The 17872-nt window shown below is 34.6% G+C and overlaps 1 protein-coding gene across 1 annotated transcript in view; it reads right to left on the bottom strand.

Moving 5' to 3' along the window:
* Positions 1 to 1888: 1888 nt before the first annotated feature.
* The window catches only part of NME8 (NME/NM23 family member 8), a 21637-nt gene continuing 5653 nt past the window's right edge, over positions 1889 to 17872 (bottom strand). The window contains exons 5-14 of the mRNA XM_004677150.1: positions 15842 to 15908; positions 14649 to 14722; positions 12771 to 12863; positions 11189 to 11379; positions 9273 to 9448; positions 5967 to 6111; positions 5223 to 5330; positions 4458 to 4609; positions 2842 to 2986; positions 1889 to 2120 (exon numbers count right to left, since the gene is read on the bottom strand). Coding sequence (XP_004677207.1) covers positions 1889 to 2120; positions 2842 to 2986; positions 4458 to 4609; positions 5223 to 5330; positions 5967 to 6111; positions 9273 to 9448; positions 11189 to 11379; positions 12771 to 12863; positions 14649 to 14722; positions 15842 to 15908 — 1383 coding nt within the window. The remainder of the gene's footprint in view (positions 2121 to 2841; positions 2987 to 4457; positions 4610 to 5222; positions 5331 to 5966; positions 6112 to 9272; positions 9449 to 11188; positions 11380 to 12770; positions 12864 to 14648; positions 14723 to 15841; positions 15909 to 17872) is intronic.

The following is a 17872-nucleotide window of genomic DNA, read 5'->3' as shown; positions in this document are numbered from 1 at the left end:
ACAATTTCCTAATATTGTCTAACCTTTCTCTTCCAGGGGCAAGAAGATATTTCCAAGTACTGTCAAACTCAACACCACTCGCCTGCCCTGTGCTGCTGCTTGTTACCTACTAATTCATTTCCATCAAGATCAACACCAACACTAACATACACTCTGCTAAATAATGTGTACGTATATGCCTTTGAATACTGATTATTTCTGACTACTTACCTCAAAGATAATTCTATAATCCTAAAGAAATTACATTTATCTGTCTCACTTATAAAGTCCTTGACAAGTATGTACATACATGTGGACAATTGAGTGAAGCATGCCATCTGTTGGTGACATGCATTATTAATTTTTAGACAGCTTGTTTCTATGTGCTTGCTATTCTGTACTATTCTTGAGACTATAACATTGTGCCTCTAAACACAATCATATTACTACACATATTATTAGCATGGAAGCAACAGCTAGTAGTATTTGATTTGGAGGAGTGGCAAATGTGAAGAAAGTAAGGAAGGTAAATACTTTTATACTACTCTGAACAAAGAAAACCACTGCAAAGAAAATGAATGATAATTTACCCTAATTTTGAAGAAAAATTGAAGAAATACCCTTACTGATAATTCACATGTAGCTAGAGTTTGTAATTCAACAATACTATAGGTGAATGTTCACAGCTATAATTCTCAGTATTAGAAAACTAGAATTTTGAGATGAGAATGTATAACTAACATGAAATAATCAAGAGGTAATGTCAGCAAAGTGGCAAAGTAGGAAGTCTGGACCATCCTTCCCTACCACCTTACCAATTCAGCAACAGCTTATGGATAACTTCCCTTTGTGAGAATCCATAAATTAAGTGAAAAGCTTATATAATCCAGGTGACCATGAACCCAAACTCATCAAAGCTGGCAGAGAGAGGAGGGGCAACTTCTGGCTGGAGACTATGCCCCAATCAAAGGCATAAAGTTATAACTCTTGACATATTCCAGAGGAGGGAAAGATTTGGTTTGTGGTTCAGTGACACAAATTTCCTGCAAAGGGTCCCAGAGAACTGATCCCTGTTTTCTTAGTCTTGGACCTTACATGGGTCCATCACAACTTAGCTGCCCTAGGGGAAAACAGAGATGGCAACTTGGGTTGCCCCTTTTGCCCAGTATAGAGAGAACAGATGAAGAAGTAGAGGTTTCTAGAGACACCATACATCCCTTATAGACAATAAGGACATATGAGTTCTTGTTCTAACAACCACCCAACCTTTGTATCAGGAGCAAAGTTCTTTGGGTAGCCACTTGTCTCAGGCAGATGGTCAGCAGGGTAGGTGTAGCTCTAGAGGACATGAATGTCTGAGAGTGGGTACAGAGAAGCAAAGTGCACACGTACACACCCACCATGCATGGTCATTTCAAATGGCACAAACAACTTCACCAACCTTGTAAACCCAAAGGTATCTAACTTGTCCCACTGTGTCCCAGGTCCCTGGAATTTGCTAGGCTTAGCTTTGAGGCTTCAAACCTGCTAGGAACTGCATAATATGTCTGGCAGGAAACAGAATTTGATTCAGGAATTGGGGAAAGAGAAAGTAATGAGTTGGTACCATAGGAGGCCACCGAGGTGATGCAGGGGTTAAAGACAGCATTATCAGGCTGTCTGTAGCCACTGTGACACAGTTCTATTCCCGCTGGCCGGGCTGGGGTGATGGCCAACTGATGCGAATGGTGCAGTGTCTTGCCCACTGCTCTCCTCAGCAGTGTGTTTCAGTGCATCTGCCCATTTTGCTCCCACTCTGTCTTGGGTGTCTCTCCTCGCCCCCCACCCTGGCACCTCTGGCCTACACTCCAGTTCTTGTATGTATAAATAAATAAATCTTTAAAACATAGTAATAATGTGGTACTGTACTTTAGTTTTTCTCAGGATTCTCAAACATTGGAAATAAGTAATTAATGGACTCCATTGCATCATAGGCATTAGATGCTCCATGGACAGCATTTTTCAAAATACTAACTCCAAATTGGGCTCGGATAGAATCTGGAGATAGGAGTTTTGCTTCCTCTGGGTCTGTGGGTCCCATCAGTCTTCTCCATTCTGAAATAGCATTCCACTTGGTCAGAACCATGACCAGAGATGGACCCCTGCAAATAATAATGCTTTCAGTTGACCGTTGTACACCTGTAAACTGTATATACATGGCTAGACAAAATGCCACAGCTTCCCTTAGTGAGTTGCTCTGTTTGTTTTTGTCCTTGTCAGTGTCTTTCAACAGGTTTTGTGCCAGAAGAATGCAGTAGTTTAAAAATTTCAAGGAATATATACCAGATACTGTCCCAAGTAGTTTCAACATATTTGTTTAGTTTTCACAATAAAACTATGAGGTAGGGGCTGTTACTATTCTCATTTACCGACAAGGAAGCTGTAGCATGGATTAGGTCTCATGACAAATCAGGGATTTAAAAGCAGAGATTTAAAAACCAGACAGCCACTCTAATACGAAAACCTAAGGAAATTTAAAAATAGAGGGAAGTAGGAAGGAAGGAATGGAGGGAGGGAAGGAAAGAGGGAGGGAGGGAAGGAAAAGAAGGAAGGAGAGAGGGAGGGGAGGGAAGAGAAGGGGAGAAGGGGAGAAGGGAAGGAAGGAGAGCAAGAGGGAGGGAGGAGGTAAAGAGTTAAGGAAAAAGAAAGAGGAAGATAGAGATGAAAGGAAGGGAAAAGAATATAAATGAATTCCAAATGTCAACAAGGTATTTTCAATCAATGAAATTACCTGAAGTGTTTTCATAAATGTTTGCATTTTCAACTTCTATAATGAACACTTGCTACATTTATAGTGCAAAGAACTATATATACGAAACTTACTCAGAAAATATTTCCAATAGATCTTTATAAAACTCCTTTCCTGTTACTTTTGAATAAATTTTTCCAACTTGCTCTTCATTTAGGGCCATTTCCTTTGCCTGTGTTATATCAAATCCATCCTCTTTGATACGCTTTAGTATCTCCCCTAGGAAAATAGGTATTTGGTAATCTTGCTGATTGCCTCTATTTCATATTGATTAATATAATTAAGAAAAGTAATAATTTTACTTGCATACTATGATTTATAAAACCAAAACGATGCTAAAAGAAACAGATTGGCACTGAGAAGAATTTGACATTAATAAAGATGTTCAGTCTCTGAGCTCTACTTTCACAGAAACCACTTTAAACATCTAAGGACTATAAAATGGGGCTAGAAAAGAGTATGTTCCTAAAATTGAAGACATGTTTCATCTCCATGTTCAGATGTCAGTGGATTTCTTGCTATATTTGGACTGAAGGAAAGAGCTCATCTGAAACTCTTCTCCCCGAAATAGCAGGGTACCATTGAAGAAGTTACATAAAGTATATAAAAAGAAATTCTCATCAGTAACCTAACTTTGAAGGTTATTTTCAGTGAACTAACTGAGAAACTGGGCAATCTGTGGTAAAATAGTCCTTTCTTTGTTCCATTCAAAACATTTATATGTGCTATACTGACTGCTAAAGGCCAAGTATGAACACAGCCAAGAGGAAGCCTAAGAAAGACACTGTAGAAATGAATGTGACTAGAACATCCTCCAGCTATTGTCTGGCCATTATTATAAAGAGTAATGTCAGTTTCCTAGAGCCACATGTTTGAATAAACTTTAACCTTTCTCAGAGAATCAGAGATGTCTTTCAGAAAGGTTGACCTTTGGATTAAACATGGGAAGAATAAGACATGATCACCAAATGGACAAGCAGAGCAAGAACAATGTGTGCACAGCACAAAACACATCGAGTTCACAGGGGATACAGAAAACACAGCATGAAAACCTACTGGACCTGAAGTTGGCCAAGTAAATGAATTATAAATAACTGCAAGTTAGGAAGGACTCTTAACTTTTCTCTAAAGACAATGTGAAGCATCCAAAGCATTCTAAACAGGAAACTATACAGATTTACACTAAAAAAAGGTCACTTCCTTTGCAGTATGAAGAAAGAATTAGGGTGAAGTCATTGGAAAGAGACTACAATCAAAATGAAGACTAATGCAGTCTTGGGAAGGTGCCACTTGCCAGGAAAGGAGGCATCTTGAAAAGGAAAAATCTCTTGTACTTCATGGGAAACAAGTAGCAGAGATCCATGTCCATAGATAGAGAACAATGCACAAATAAGAGATGATCCATTCTACAACATTAACATAATTTTCCATGTTAATATATGTATGAAGAAAAAAAATCATCATTTCCGTCAACCCTTAAAAGGACTTCAACAAAAATTTAATACAAGGGGAAGAGAGAAGGATAGGTAAGGAAGTAGAGAGAGAACAAATATGACAAAGTTAATTGTTGAATTTAGATAGAGGCCTATGACTGATCCATTGCATTCTTCTTTTAACTTTTCTATAGTTTGAAAATTTTCATGTGATGTGGAGAAATTATATACATTGGCTTTTATCTTAACATACTTACTTCTTTCTTCAACTGGTATATGTGGTTTAATCAGTACAAAAGTGGTTTGAGGAGGAAAGAAATACTGTATATCCCTTTCAGCAGTTTCTAAGGAATCACTTCCATATAACTGATTGATAGGCAAACCCTCCATTGCAAATTGTGCACATAAACTTTGAAATAGAAATAAAGTTAACATTGTTACAGCATAACATAACAAAATATAACAAAATATACAAATCTATTTATATAAAGCTTTTGTTATCAAACAAGAACTGCTTATCCTGACCTAGGCAAAAGGAAGCATGTTACCTCCTTCCAAGGAGGCATTTAGTCTTAAGAAAAAAGGCATGAGCATTTAAATAATCACAATGATGGCCATTCAGATAACTAAGGAGCAGGGAATGTATACTCAGTGCAGTGCAAAAGCACTGGTTGTGCTATTAGCTCACTGTGTGATATTGGGCAATTTTGTAATTTCTCTGTATTTTAATTATCTCAAATATAAATATGATAACAAAACCTGGTTTGGAAGATTCTTGGGAGGATGTAATTAGATTGTATTGGAAATATGTGTTCCATATTAAGCTCTGAATAAACATCCCAAGCCCTTCTTCCACCACTAATTTTTTGTCAAGCATGGAAATGGCATTTGACTCTAATGGAAATTATCATTTTGACATGTTTTTCATTTATTTTACAAATATATTTGTATTACTCCATATTCAAACAGAAATTAAAATGGCTACCATGAAAAAAGTTGGTCACCCATGATATGAATCTCACCTCATTGGATCACAGTCTATGGCTTTTTCAACGGTGCTTGGACCTACTAACTCTTTCCAGTGTTTTAATCCATTGTCCCTTAATAAAACAAGAGCTAGAGATGGACCACTGATTAGGAAAGAAAAGATAAATTCATAAAATATGGCTCAGTAATTAATTATATAGAGGCAATGTAGTATACTTATTAAATTGATGAAAAAATCAAAACAATCTTTTAGCAAGAGCCTGAAATTATTTCCCAACCTTATACTCTCAAGATATATTTAGAAAGGAATGGAAGCAGAGAAAGGAAGAAACTTAGCTCTGACAGATGGTTCCTATATTGCTCTAAGTGCTTGCTGATTTAGCTATGCTTGCTGACTTCTGTCTTAGTTGTATTTCACTTCCTTTTCTAGAAACTAAGAGATTTCTAGCATCATTCTCCTAGCACCAGTAATCTTTAGAATTAGCAAGGCCCTTGAGAGAGTCAGTTTGATGGTGTCTCACACCGTGGTTTCTAGCATTCAGTTCAATTGGGCCCTAGTAACCACCTGAGAGCTTCCCTTTACTCCAGTAATATTCCAGGAGGACTAGAGAAGACCAACAGTTGAGAAGAGAACTGAGATGTGAGCAAGACTGACAAAGTAGAATCCTGCACATTTACAGAATATAGAGGTTTGACAATTTGAACAGAAAGCATGGTTAAAAGATTTAATTGTTCAAAATTAATCAAATTGTGCTTTTTAAACCTGAAATATACTATACCTGGTCATGTTTTCTATAAGATTTCCAAAATAACTTTTATTTTCATATTCTTTACACAGTGTTTGTGCTTCAACTTCTGATAATACTAATTGTCTTTGCATCTGTATTTTAAAGCCATTTTCTTCAATAATATTCAAAACATCCTCTAAAAAAAGTTACATAGTAAGTTTTAAACTATAGGCTTTAATACACTATGCATTATCATGAGAGCATATAGTACAATATTTTCTCATATGAAATTTAAAAGCTTACGGGCCCTCCCTGGTGGTTCAACAGGTTAAAGTGCAGCACTGCAAGCTAGCCACAGCTGCTTCAGTGTAAGTTAGATCTCCAGCCCTGGAGGAGACCCATATAGCACAGCAGACCTCTCCTGTGAACTCCCCTCAGCAGGGTACTTTGTAACTCTGCCTGTTCTGCTCCCCACTCTGTCTCTGGTGAATCCTCTCACCAGCACCTCTGGCCTGTACCCCAGTTCTGTATGCATAAATAAAAAAAATATTTAAAAACAAACAAAAACTTAAAAGCTTACAAAAATAGCTTATTAGATAATAATTTAGAGTAAACAATATTTATCACAGGTGAAGTTGTTGCCTCCACATTTTCACTACATAGAAATCAATGCACATATGCGCAAATTTGTAACACCCAAGTGGAAAATCACTTTGCTTGGCTTTATTCATAAATACTGAGTTATGTATATTTCATCTAACATGTACAATTTTCCAAGTGTGTTTAATTAAAGGAAAGTTAGAATAGTCCTGACATAGTATCTTGAGAAGACTAAATACAATATGTGTAATCAAATGAACTCCAATAGCATGGTGTATAACATGAGCTAGTAACATTTATTCTAATATCCTGAGGAAGGACACACTGCAGGACATCTACCAAAGATGTATTTGGGTATAAAACCTCAGCAGCAAGGGAAACAAAAGTGAAAATAAACAAGTGGGACTTATCAAGCCTAAAATCTTTGGCATCTCAAAAGAAATAATCACAAAACAGTAAGCCAGCCCACAGAATAGGAAAAAATATTTGCACATGAGACATTTGATATGGTGTTAATCTCCAAAATTTACAAATTGTTCACATAGTCCAACAACAAGGCAATAAGCAAATTTAAGAATGTGCAAAGGACCTTAGAAGACATTTCTTTAAGGACATTCAGATGGCCTATAGACATATTAAAAAAAAAATCCCAACATTACTTAATGTAGGAGAAATACAAGTTAAAACCACGTTGAGATACTGCCTCAATCCTGTGAGAATGACCCATATAAAAAAGAATGGAATTAACAGTTACTGGTGATGTTGCAGTGAAAAAAGAACTCATCTGCTGTTGGTGGGAATGCAAACTAGTACAGCCTCTGTAGATAACAGGATGGAAATGTCTCAAGAAAAGAAAAATGGAAATTCTACTTGATCTAGCAATACTGCTATTAGATGTCTGTCTACATAACATGAAAAAATTAACACAAAAAGATCTATGACCTATGTATATAGAAGCACTGGTTACAACTACCAAATCATGGAACAAACCCAAGTGCCCTTCAATATATGCCTGTGAGGCATATATTCAATGGAAAATCACACAACTGTAAAAACAGACTAAATGTTGGCATTTGGCACAAAATAGATGAACTTTGAGGTGATTATGTTGAGTGAAACCAAAACGTGAAAGGCAGATACAGAGTGGTTTCACATCTGCAGAATATAAATTAAAAAAAAAAAAACAAAATATACAAACAATAGAAGAAATAAAAATATGAGCTTGTCAAGAAAGAAAATAATTATTACCAGAGGGAATAAGAGAACAGGTGAAGGGCACAGAGGAAGATAGGATATAAGCATGGATGCTTCCATGGAGGCAATTAAATAGGAAAATCTTACAATATTGCACATATTAATCAAACAATAGTTATAATCACTTTTAATGTGATTGCTTCTCATCTCATTTTATGAAGCTTGTATTACTGTTTACACCAAATACAGATAAAAGAGATTACAAGCAAATAAAAAAATATAGCCCTAATAAGTGTGGATACAAAAGTCCTGAATAAAACATGTAAAATTCAAATCTCACATTATGTAAAAAGGACAATATACAATAGCCAAGTGTGGTTTATCTGTAGGTTGCAAGAATGATTCAACAATCAAAGGTCAAAGTAACTGCCATATCATCCAATTCAAGAAAAAATAACAATGAAATTAGTAGATATCAATAAAATGAAGTATTTATTCATGATAAAAAAAGAAAATTCCCCAAACTAGGGATAGGTGGAAATTTACTTAATTTGATAAAGAGCATATAAAGTTAACTTTATACTATTGGTAAAAACCTTCATGTTTTCAGAGAGAAGGTGGGTGGGTGAGTTCTCACCTCTCTTATTCAGCATTATACATTAAGTTCTAGCTAGTCTAATGAGGCAAGCAAAGGAAATAAGAGGCACACAAAGGAAGAAGTGGTCTTAATTTGTGGATGATATTTTTATGTACATCAATGGTCCTCAGGCAGAAATTTTACCCCGGGGGAAGTGTGACAACGTCTGAAGACATTCTGGATTATAACTGCTAAAAGCAAGAGGAGATCTCTACCTGCACCTAGTAAGTAGACACCAATGATGTAAGTAAACATTTTATAATACACATACACAGACCCCTCAACAAAGAATTATAGTCCAAATGTATGCAGTTTCTAGGTTGAGAAGTCCTGTTCTATGTAGAAATCCCAAGGAACTAAATGTATTTAGATACTTCATTAGAAGAGAGTAGGATGAATATAAACTGCATTTCCATTCACACAGTAAAGACTCATTTATAGTGTCCATTTATGGTGTGCTTTTTTACTCTTCCACATTCATTCTGGTACTAAATATGGTATGAGATTAAAAATAACTGGCGCCTTTTAAGTGCTAGGCATTTGCTGTTTTCTCATTTGTGTTTTACACCTGAAAAATAGACTTGATAAAGTCTCCTATTCAAGCCATGCTATTAATGAAGGTTTGACCAAGCTTTGAATTTAAGACATTTTATTGAAAGCTCCCAATCTTTATGAAGTTGGAACCCCTCCATGTGAAAATTTACTTGAACAAATTCATAGGCTAGAAATGCTTTGTAAACTCTTTAACTATAAAAATGCTGTATTCTTTCTGATTGAGAAAGTAGTAAATTAATGCTAACTGAATTTTTTATTTTGTGGATTTTTTCTTCATTGTTAAATATTAAAATAATACCATTCAATTTAATTGTACCAGAGTCTATTCAAGCCCCATGTATAAAATACATAAACAATTTATACTCTCTTACCTTTTCGTTCTTTAAGGAGATCTGGTCGAATTAATGCCAGTATCCTTTCTGATTTAAAACTTTTCGTATTTTTAAAATCAGGAAAAAATATGTCAATAAACTTATTAACATTATCTATATTATCTTCAACATCACAAAAATGAGATAAATGTTTTCTTTCCAGATATCCTTGCAAACTTTTGGAATTCAAACAAAAACCAAATTATTATAAATTAAAATTTAATAAATATGAGTGAAAACTAAAACTAATATCTTATAGTTTAATAAGTCAATAAAAATTGGATTTCACAGTTTTATTCCTCTAGCACATCAAAGAATATGTATTAAATCCAGCTTATTGAAATATTCCATTAATAAATTACATTGACTCATATGATTGACTTAGGAGAGGCTAAAAGAAGATAAAGATACTATATTTAAACATTTTTTTTCTTTTCTCTACATAAAGCTTTCAAAACAATTTCTCTTTTTCCTTTAAATTTTGTTTTTAAGGCTTATTTAGGAGCACATTGAAGCTTTTTCAATAGATTTTGGTCATCTGTTATTCATTTTCACAGGATTTTAATAAGCAAATAAATGTGGTGAAATCTTTTTATTGATACTTTATTTATTTTTAATTGAGGTAATATTGGGATAGCCCCACCAGTTATTACCAATGTTAGTGCCAAGTCACCCATATTCCACCACCATAGACCAGTGTGTTTCCTTCCATCTTGTTCTTTTGCCTCCCCCAGCTCCTCACCAAAATTCAGTTTGGTGGATTTCAGTTCCATAGACAGCTACCAAGGGTTAGTTTTTAAGTTTGTCTTTGTCTGAAATCTTATTTTAAAAAAAATCATTAAAATTTTCACTGTAAACCAAGAAATTTTATTTATGAAAATTAAGGTATATATACACACCTATATGAATACACATACATACATACATATATATACATACATGTACATATATATGTATATCAGCACTACCTTCTTTTATGCCAATTGCATTAATGAGTCTCACACTTTTTTAATAGCTCAAAAATTTTGGTATGAATCTAATATTATTTTCAACCCAACACTCTCCACTCAACTCTTTCCTTGCCCACTGATTATCACTGTCACTTAAATGTCTGAAAGTAAGTACTACTGTTGACAAAACTCATTATCAATAGTTGATTTACCTCATGAGTCCCTCTTATCTGAGCATCTTAGGATTCATATGAGGTTCTGCTTGCTAATTAAGCAGTCTATTATAACTAAGAACTAACAGATATAGCTAACTAAGGAAAGTGACTACAATTCATTAATAAGATAGCAAGGAAAGTTCTGGAGATTCCAAGGCAGAAAGTATAATGGAGATGGGCTGCCCAGCAGGGACAGACATACATTATTAAGCCTCAGGATGCAGGTATTTTTAATATGTTTTTGTTCACCTTTCTTTCAGACAAGGTTGATTATCTTTATGTTGAACACTTAATTTTCTGATTTAAAAGCCCATTGGAAAATGTATATGCAATTCTCTAGTTCTCAGCAATTTATAGTTACTAACTACCTGCTTTAAGTAAAAAGTCAGAGTACACTTGATGCATTGGACACAGAAAAGGTGGGAAAGGAATGTTGGGAGACAGAAGAACTGGGTTGGGAGAGATTATGCATAGTTTCAATCTGTTCCTGGAACCCCAGGTCATGAGGCCAGACTGGTATGACCAGCTTAAGAAGACCTATTCTTTCTCTTCTAATCCACTTGAAATCCACTTTCAGAACAAGTCAGAACAATCTCAGATTTGCCTTCAATATTCAATACTTTTGATTATATGGAAGACATACTTTGGCTTCAACATAAAACTGAGATAGCTGCCATTATACTATATATTATACTATATACTATACTATTCATTACCTACTAACATATTGTACACTCTATTCTCAAAGTACCTGTCTCGCTTTATCTTCCTTATCACAGGTTTAGATTTAATTTCCATTTCATAATCCTCAAAGAATTTGTTAGTTTGCATCTCAGAATTATGTTTAGTGTCTTTCTGGGAAGGCAGCTCATTTCCTTGAGATACAACCATAATATAGCTTAGGGCTCTTGTCATGAAAGAAACAAAATCTTCAAAGTCAGGCTACAAAATAAAATCGTAAGCTGCTTACTTCAGGCTTTTGATATAAATAGATTGATATAAATAAATTTGATATAAAATGGCAGCTACTACCCACGTCAAGTAACAGCTTCCCCTTCATGCTCACTGGGCAAGGGAATGTTATCCTTATAAGCCTCCTGTTAAATACGTTTTTGAAGAGTAGAAGTCTACAGTTAGCAAGGATCAATTTCAAAGACACACTAATTATTATCCTCAAACTTTACTATACTTTCAAATCATCTGGAAAGCTTGTTGAAACACAAAATCGTTGAGCCTGACTGAAGAGTTTCTAATTCAATAAGTTCAGGGTGAGTTCCATGAATTGAATTTTCTCAAAAGTTCCCAGGTAATGCTGATGTAGCTGTTCCAAGCTCTTCCTTTTATGTATGTAGAAACCGAATACAAAAAATATAGTTTTGAGTGATGCAGTTAAGTTTGTGAAACAAACACGTTCTGTGGTGTCTCACATAGTCACATGCAACTAGTGACACTTCGAATGTGATTAGTGCACATTCTACATGAACTTTTAATGTTATTTAATTTTAATGCATTTGAATTCAAACTCCACATATATCTAAGTGGCTATCTTATTTATTTCAACAAGCCATGTCTTTTCAACCCAAGCCAGTATACTTTCCAAACACAATAAGACTTGAGTATATCCCCCACAGACAAAAGAGAATTTACAACATAGTTTTGAGAAAGGCCTTAGGTAAAGAAAGAACTAAAGGGTTCCTGTGAAGTTTATGAAAAAAAGTATTCAATTTGAGGCATTTACCTAGAGAAGAGGATTGGCGGTTTGACTTCAGATGCTGCTGGAGGGAGTCTTACAGGCCATAAAATAAAGAGGTCTGCATTCTGACTAACTGCAATTGGATCCTCCAATTTTGCACAGCTGCCACTATTTCTTTTGTTAAAGATTGATTGATTTATGCATACAAGAACTTGGGTACAGGCCAGAGATGCAGTGTGGGAGGTGTGGTGAGAGGATTCACCAGAGTCAGAGTGGGGAGCAGAACAGGCAGATCTACTGAAATACACTGCTGAGGGGAGCAGCAGGTGAGACAGGAGAGGTCTTCTGAGCTATGTGGGTCACCTCCCTGCATGGGGATCGAACTCATGGCTGCCAATAGCTTCATAGTGTTGCACTTTAACTTCTTCTGCCACCAGGGAGACCCCAGATGCTGCTATTTCTGCAGGAAATTTCAATGCAGTCACTTTTGACATTACCTCAATTTGGACACCAAAAAAAAGGGGGCACTTGGAGATTATTTGATTGGTCAGGCTTGTCATTATTTTCTACATTGAAAATCTAAAAGTTATAGTAATCCACTATATTTGAAAATAATAGGTTTTTAATAAAACCTTCTTACCTCATTTGCTATAGAACTGTAGAAGTCCCTTACTTGCTCTTCAGTGAGAAATCTCTTATCCTCTGCTTCTATGGTAAATCCTGCCTTGATAATCTTCAATTAGAGTGCGAGAGCCAGGCATATCACAGGACCACATGTAAAACAAGTCAAGGACAATTGATCTAGACTTAAAAAACACCCAGATTTGAATACAATTCATATAAAGAACTAAGCACAATCCACAGGACACCAGGCATAAGGAGACTACAAATATTTAAAAAATAAGACCCTTTGCACGTCCCTTAATATTTAAATTATTAAGGTTTAAGCCAGGAATTCTATAATATTACTATTATTTAAGTCAATTGCCTAAATGTGGAAAAGCTGATTTAAAAGAAAGATATCATAGCTCTCTGAATCATTTGTAAAGACAAATTCATAAGTTTTTCTTAACCTGTTATTTTCAAAATTATTTTAACTTTCATTTTAAGTCTCTTATTGTTAAGGCTGTAACTCATAATCTAATATTTCTTATTCTTAAAGCAACAAAAAGGTCCAAATTGTGGGGGAGGATAGAATTTAAGATTCAGCCATCTTTTTGTTTTTTGTTTTTTGTTTTTATAATTTAATGAGAAATTGATTCAGTTTGTATATTCCTGGGGCATAATGAAATATAACAAAGAGAAGTTTTAAGGCACATATGGCAAGTTCAACAACTAAATAAAAGTGTTATCTGAGCAAAAAGTAAATCAGTAATTACATTAAACAATATCAATAATGAGCTCAGTTTGACTTGGGAGTGTCCAACATCAGACATGTTACCTTCTGTTAGAAATGCAGTTTCATTGACTTTGAAATTATATAATTTCAAAAAGTTGTATGGAATAGTAAACCATTGGTATAAGGTATTATCTTTGAAAACTTTATAAAGTATAAGAATATATAGGGGTCAGGGTACAGTTTTGGTGTCTCCTCTCCTCACACACACACCAGAATCTGGAAAGCAGGGATTATCTGTAGAGAGTTACAGTCATTAAATCGTTCCAGTTGAAAGGGAGACTTCATGAAGCCCCATGATGTCTGACTAGTCTGTTGCAGTTTAATCCGTGATAGTGCTGTGACAGCTAACGGAGGACCACAATGCGGGTGTTCATCAGCAGATATGTAACACCTGACATAGCTCCTGTCTCATCTCCTCTATTGCACATGCAACACTCCTTCAAATTTCAATCTACTTTTGTTAGGGATAGTATACTGGTCTCCTGAAATTAAAATTTGGCTGATCTCCTGCTTTTGGAAATGGAGTTCATAGCAACCCAGACACTTGTTTACATATGTCTACTGCTACTTTCTCAATGTGATACCAGATTTAAGCAGTTGCAACAGAGATCATATGTCATGCAAACTTTTGTTTTTCAGATATTTCTTCAGTAGTGTAACTTTAAATCACTTCTGCCTTACCCATTACAAGAAAAGTCTGCTAATCTCTGGATTAGAGTACACTTTTTCTTTAAAAAAAATATGTCACTCTAAAGCAAAATATTAAATACTTCCTTAAGCTATTATATTTAAGAAAGACCATATATTTACTATAACATGTGGACAGTAAAGCAGCTAATGTGAATTTATACAAGTTTGCATTGCTAATAACTAAGAAGTATGTTGCAATACAATATCAGAATTGTATTTTCTGCCATTTATGTTGGATGCTTGTAGAAGGGAATTATTTCAAGATGGGTAGGTCTTTGCAAAAACCAAAAATTAAGAGCCATCAGCAATTCCTAGCACCAGACGTTCACTGTTTTATTGTACTCTGAAGGATAAGCCTGTACCCGAATTTACAGTTAAGATCTATTATTTTGCAATTAATTAAAACTATCGTTGAGAAATAATACTTACATGTTCTCTAATTTCTACAGCTTTTCCAGTAATTACAGCATCAGGTTTGATAATAGCAAGCTCATAAAGATTCTCTAGGGAAAAAAAATATAGAAGAATTTCATGTTCTCGACATGAAGTCTAAATAATAAGGAATTTGGAGACTAAAAATGTGAACTATGAATTTCCAATGATTTTTTTTCCCATTTATAGATTTTACTAATTATTTTGCTTTAACTACCATAGTTTCTTCTTACAGAAATACAGGTACTCCCTTGTGGCATAGGGGTTAAATCTCAGTGCTATCAATGCTACAATCTGAGTTTGATCTCCAGCCAGGTTGCTAACCCACCTATAGTGCAGCAGGCCTCTCCTGTCTTGTTCACTGCTCTGCTTAGCAATGTATTTCAATAAATCCACCTGTTGTGCTCCCCCCTCTGCCTCTGGGAATCCTTTTACCACAACCTCCATTCTCCTGCACCTCTGGCCTATACCCTATTCTTCTATGCATAAGTAAATAAAAACATCTTTAAAAAAAGCATCACAGTAAGTTCCAGTTCTTATATCTGTATGTGGAAAAAGTCACACACATACAAAATGAGTAGGTAGGGACTAATTATAACACAATTTATATATATTATAATCATTCCCATTATACATCTAACTATGTGAGTATAGCTGGTGAATGGAGTTTCAAATGCAAGTAAACATTACAAACTGAGAGACTAAACAACTTTGGATTAATTTATGCATTATGATCAATTTCAGTACAAGGCAATTCACTGAGAAAATACTGCTTGCCTCTGTTCACTTGGAGTATATGAATGTCCACTCACACACCAACAAAGACAATCCAACAAAGGCAGAAATTTGTTAGCTATAAAGTAAAACAGGAGTTGGTCAGCAAGGGAGAAATTATTTTCAGATGATAAAGGTGAAATAAAAGAAAGCTTTTTCCAGATTAGTCACAGGCATACAGTTCCTGGTAATGGGTAACCGCTGGAGGGTTCCATGAATAGAGACCAAAAGAATGGCAGTGGGAGCAAAGAAGTTACTTTTTAATAGTTGAGTTGTTTTGCACAAATCATCATATATCCTACCAGTCCCTTATTAATGAACAGTGATGTCACCAATTTTGCTACTACAAGCAATGTTGTAATGAACAACCATGTACATAAAATCCCTTGCCATTATATTAAGGTCACTTTACTTACCAGGATTTTCACTTACTCCTTCCCCAGCATCTTCTGAATCTGAGTCTACAATTGCAATTTCTGAATACTATGGAAGAGAAATATAAATAAAACATAGTTATAGTTCAATGCAGGAACAAATGTTTGCAGAAATTTTGTTTTGAGAAAGTATTTATAATTTAAGGGATAGAAGGTAAAGTAGAAATGTATCTGCAATCATGTATTCCTGTTTCCTACTAAAATAAAATGAGAAATTTTAAAATGACAGGGGTGACTATCAGAGATGATTATAAGGTTAAAAATCAGAGATGATTATAAGGTTAAAAACAAGAAAGTTAAAACTTACGAAAAGCATACAGAATAAAATAAGAAGCAGAGATTAGCAATTAAGAAAGCATCAAACACATAATTATCACCTTAACCATTTGAAATAAGGTTAGTACAAATTAAGATGTTCTCTAAGAACACATTTCAAAGACTCGTATGAAAAAATGTAGAATACATTATTTTTTATATTTAGTACATCTCTACCTATCTATCTACTACCTACCTATGAGTATTTTCAAGTTCTTACTGAGGTAAGTTGATTTAAAAATGTTTCAGGTGCACAACATTATAATTAGACATCTGTACATATCACATCATTATCACCCTCTAAAGTTTATTTTCCATGTCCCACCATATAATTGACACCCATTACCTGTTTTGCCTACATTCTAGCCCCTAGCCCCTTTGGTAACCACTGCTCTCTATATCAGAGTTTGTTTTGTTTTGTTTTGTTTTCTTTGTTCATTTCCTTTGGTTTTTTATTTGTTCATTTGCTTTTTTACTTGTTCATTTTTTTAATGACCCACATATGAGTAAGTCATATTACATTTGTATTTCTTCTGATCTATTCTGCCTATCATAATACTCTCAGATCTATTCATGTTGTTGATCAAAATAAAGAGTATCGAACAGAAATAATAGAGTAGAAGAACACAATAAATGAACTGTAAAATTCAAAATAGTGGTGTTCAACAGCAGACTTCACACACACACAAAATCCCTGAATACCACAAAACAGTTGGTAGTTAGCACATCCACTAGACACAAGCTGGCCAGCAAGTTGCTGTAGTTACAAAATTTGATCAAAAAGAACCTTCCCACCCACACTGAGGCATTTCAACAGCAGTACAATGACTACAAATCCAATATGGATATTTTCAAATTATAACCAAGTAAGTCTAGCAAAAGATGGGCACAGCTGGTGACACTTCTGCCATAGATTGGTCACTGCTCCCCAGGACACTTCAGCAAGTTTTCTCAAGAGTTGAATGGTTTTCTCTCCTACAATCGTATGATACTGGATCTAGATCTTTGAATGACATTTTGCAAGGCTTTGATTTTGCTGAAAAATAAGAATCTCAGCAATCTATCAAGTTTGATCGAGTTCTTTGTACTTTCATGTTGCTATAATAAGCTCCTATGAAAGATTTTACACATACATAACATAACCAACATCAAGAATATAAATGCAAAATTACAAGAATAAGAAAATGAATATAGTATTGCAGAATTTCATTTACCTCATATTAAGAGACAACAATACCATTCCAGCTTAGTTTTATTTAGTTCATCTGTTTGGTTGTTTTCACTATAGATCACATAAATAAAGTCATATGGTTTATATCACTAAACATAACACCCCCTAGGGCCATCCATGTGGTTAAGTGGCAGGATTTAATCTTTTTATATATAGCTTAGAAAGTATTCCATTGTATATACATACGACATGTATTTTTCATCCACTCCCGTTATTTCCCGTTATTGTAAAAAATGTTGCAATAAACATAAGATGTATATGTATATATACAAAAATAAAAACAGATATTCCATATTATGCAATTAACTCACTTCTGGATATTTACCCAAAAAATACAAGAAAACTAAAATAAACTAAATTGAAGAAGTATATGCACTTCATTTTTTGATATTAAAATATTTCATTTTATTTAATAATATTACAGAGGTAATACATATCATACATTCAAGGTCTTACTACAATACTCT

The sequence above is a fragment of the Condylura cristata genome, unplaced genomic scaffold, assembly GCF_000260355.1.
Source record: "Condylura cristata isolate star-nosed mole 26May11 unplaced genomic scaffold, ConCri1.0 scaffold00005, whole genome shotgun sequence".
NCBI lineage: Eukaryota > Metazoa > Chordata > Mammalia > Eulipotyphla > Talpidae > Condylura > Condylura cristata.
The sequence above is the reverse complement of the archived record's forward strand: the minus strand, read 5'-3'. Positions and strand labels throughout refer to the sequence as shown.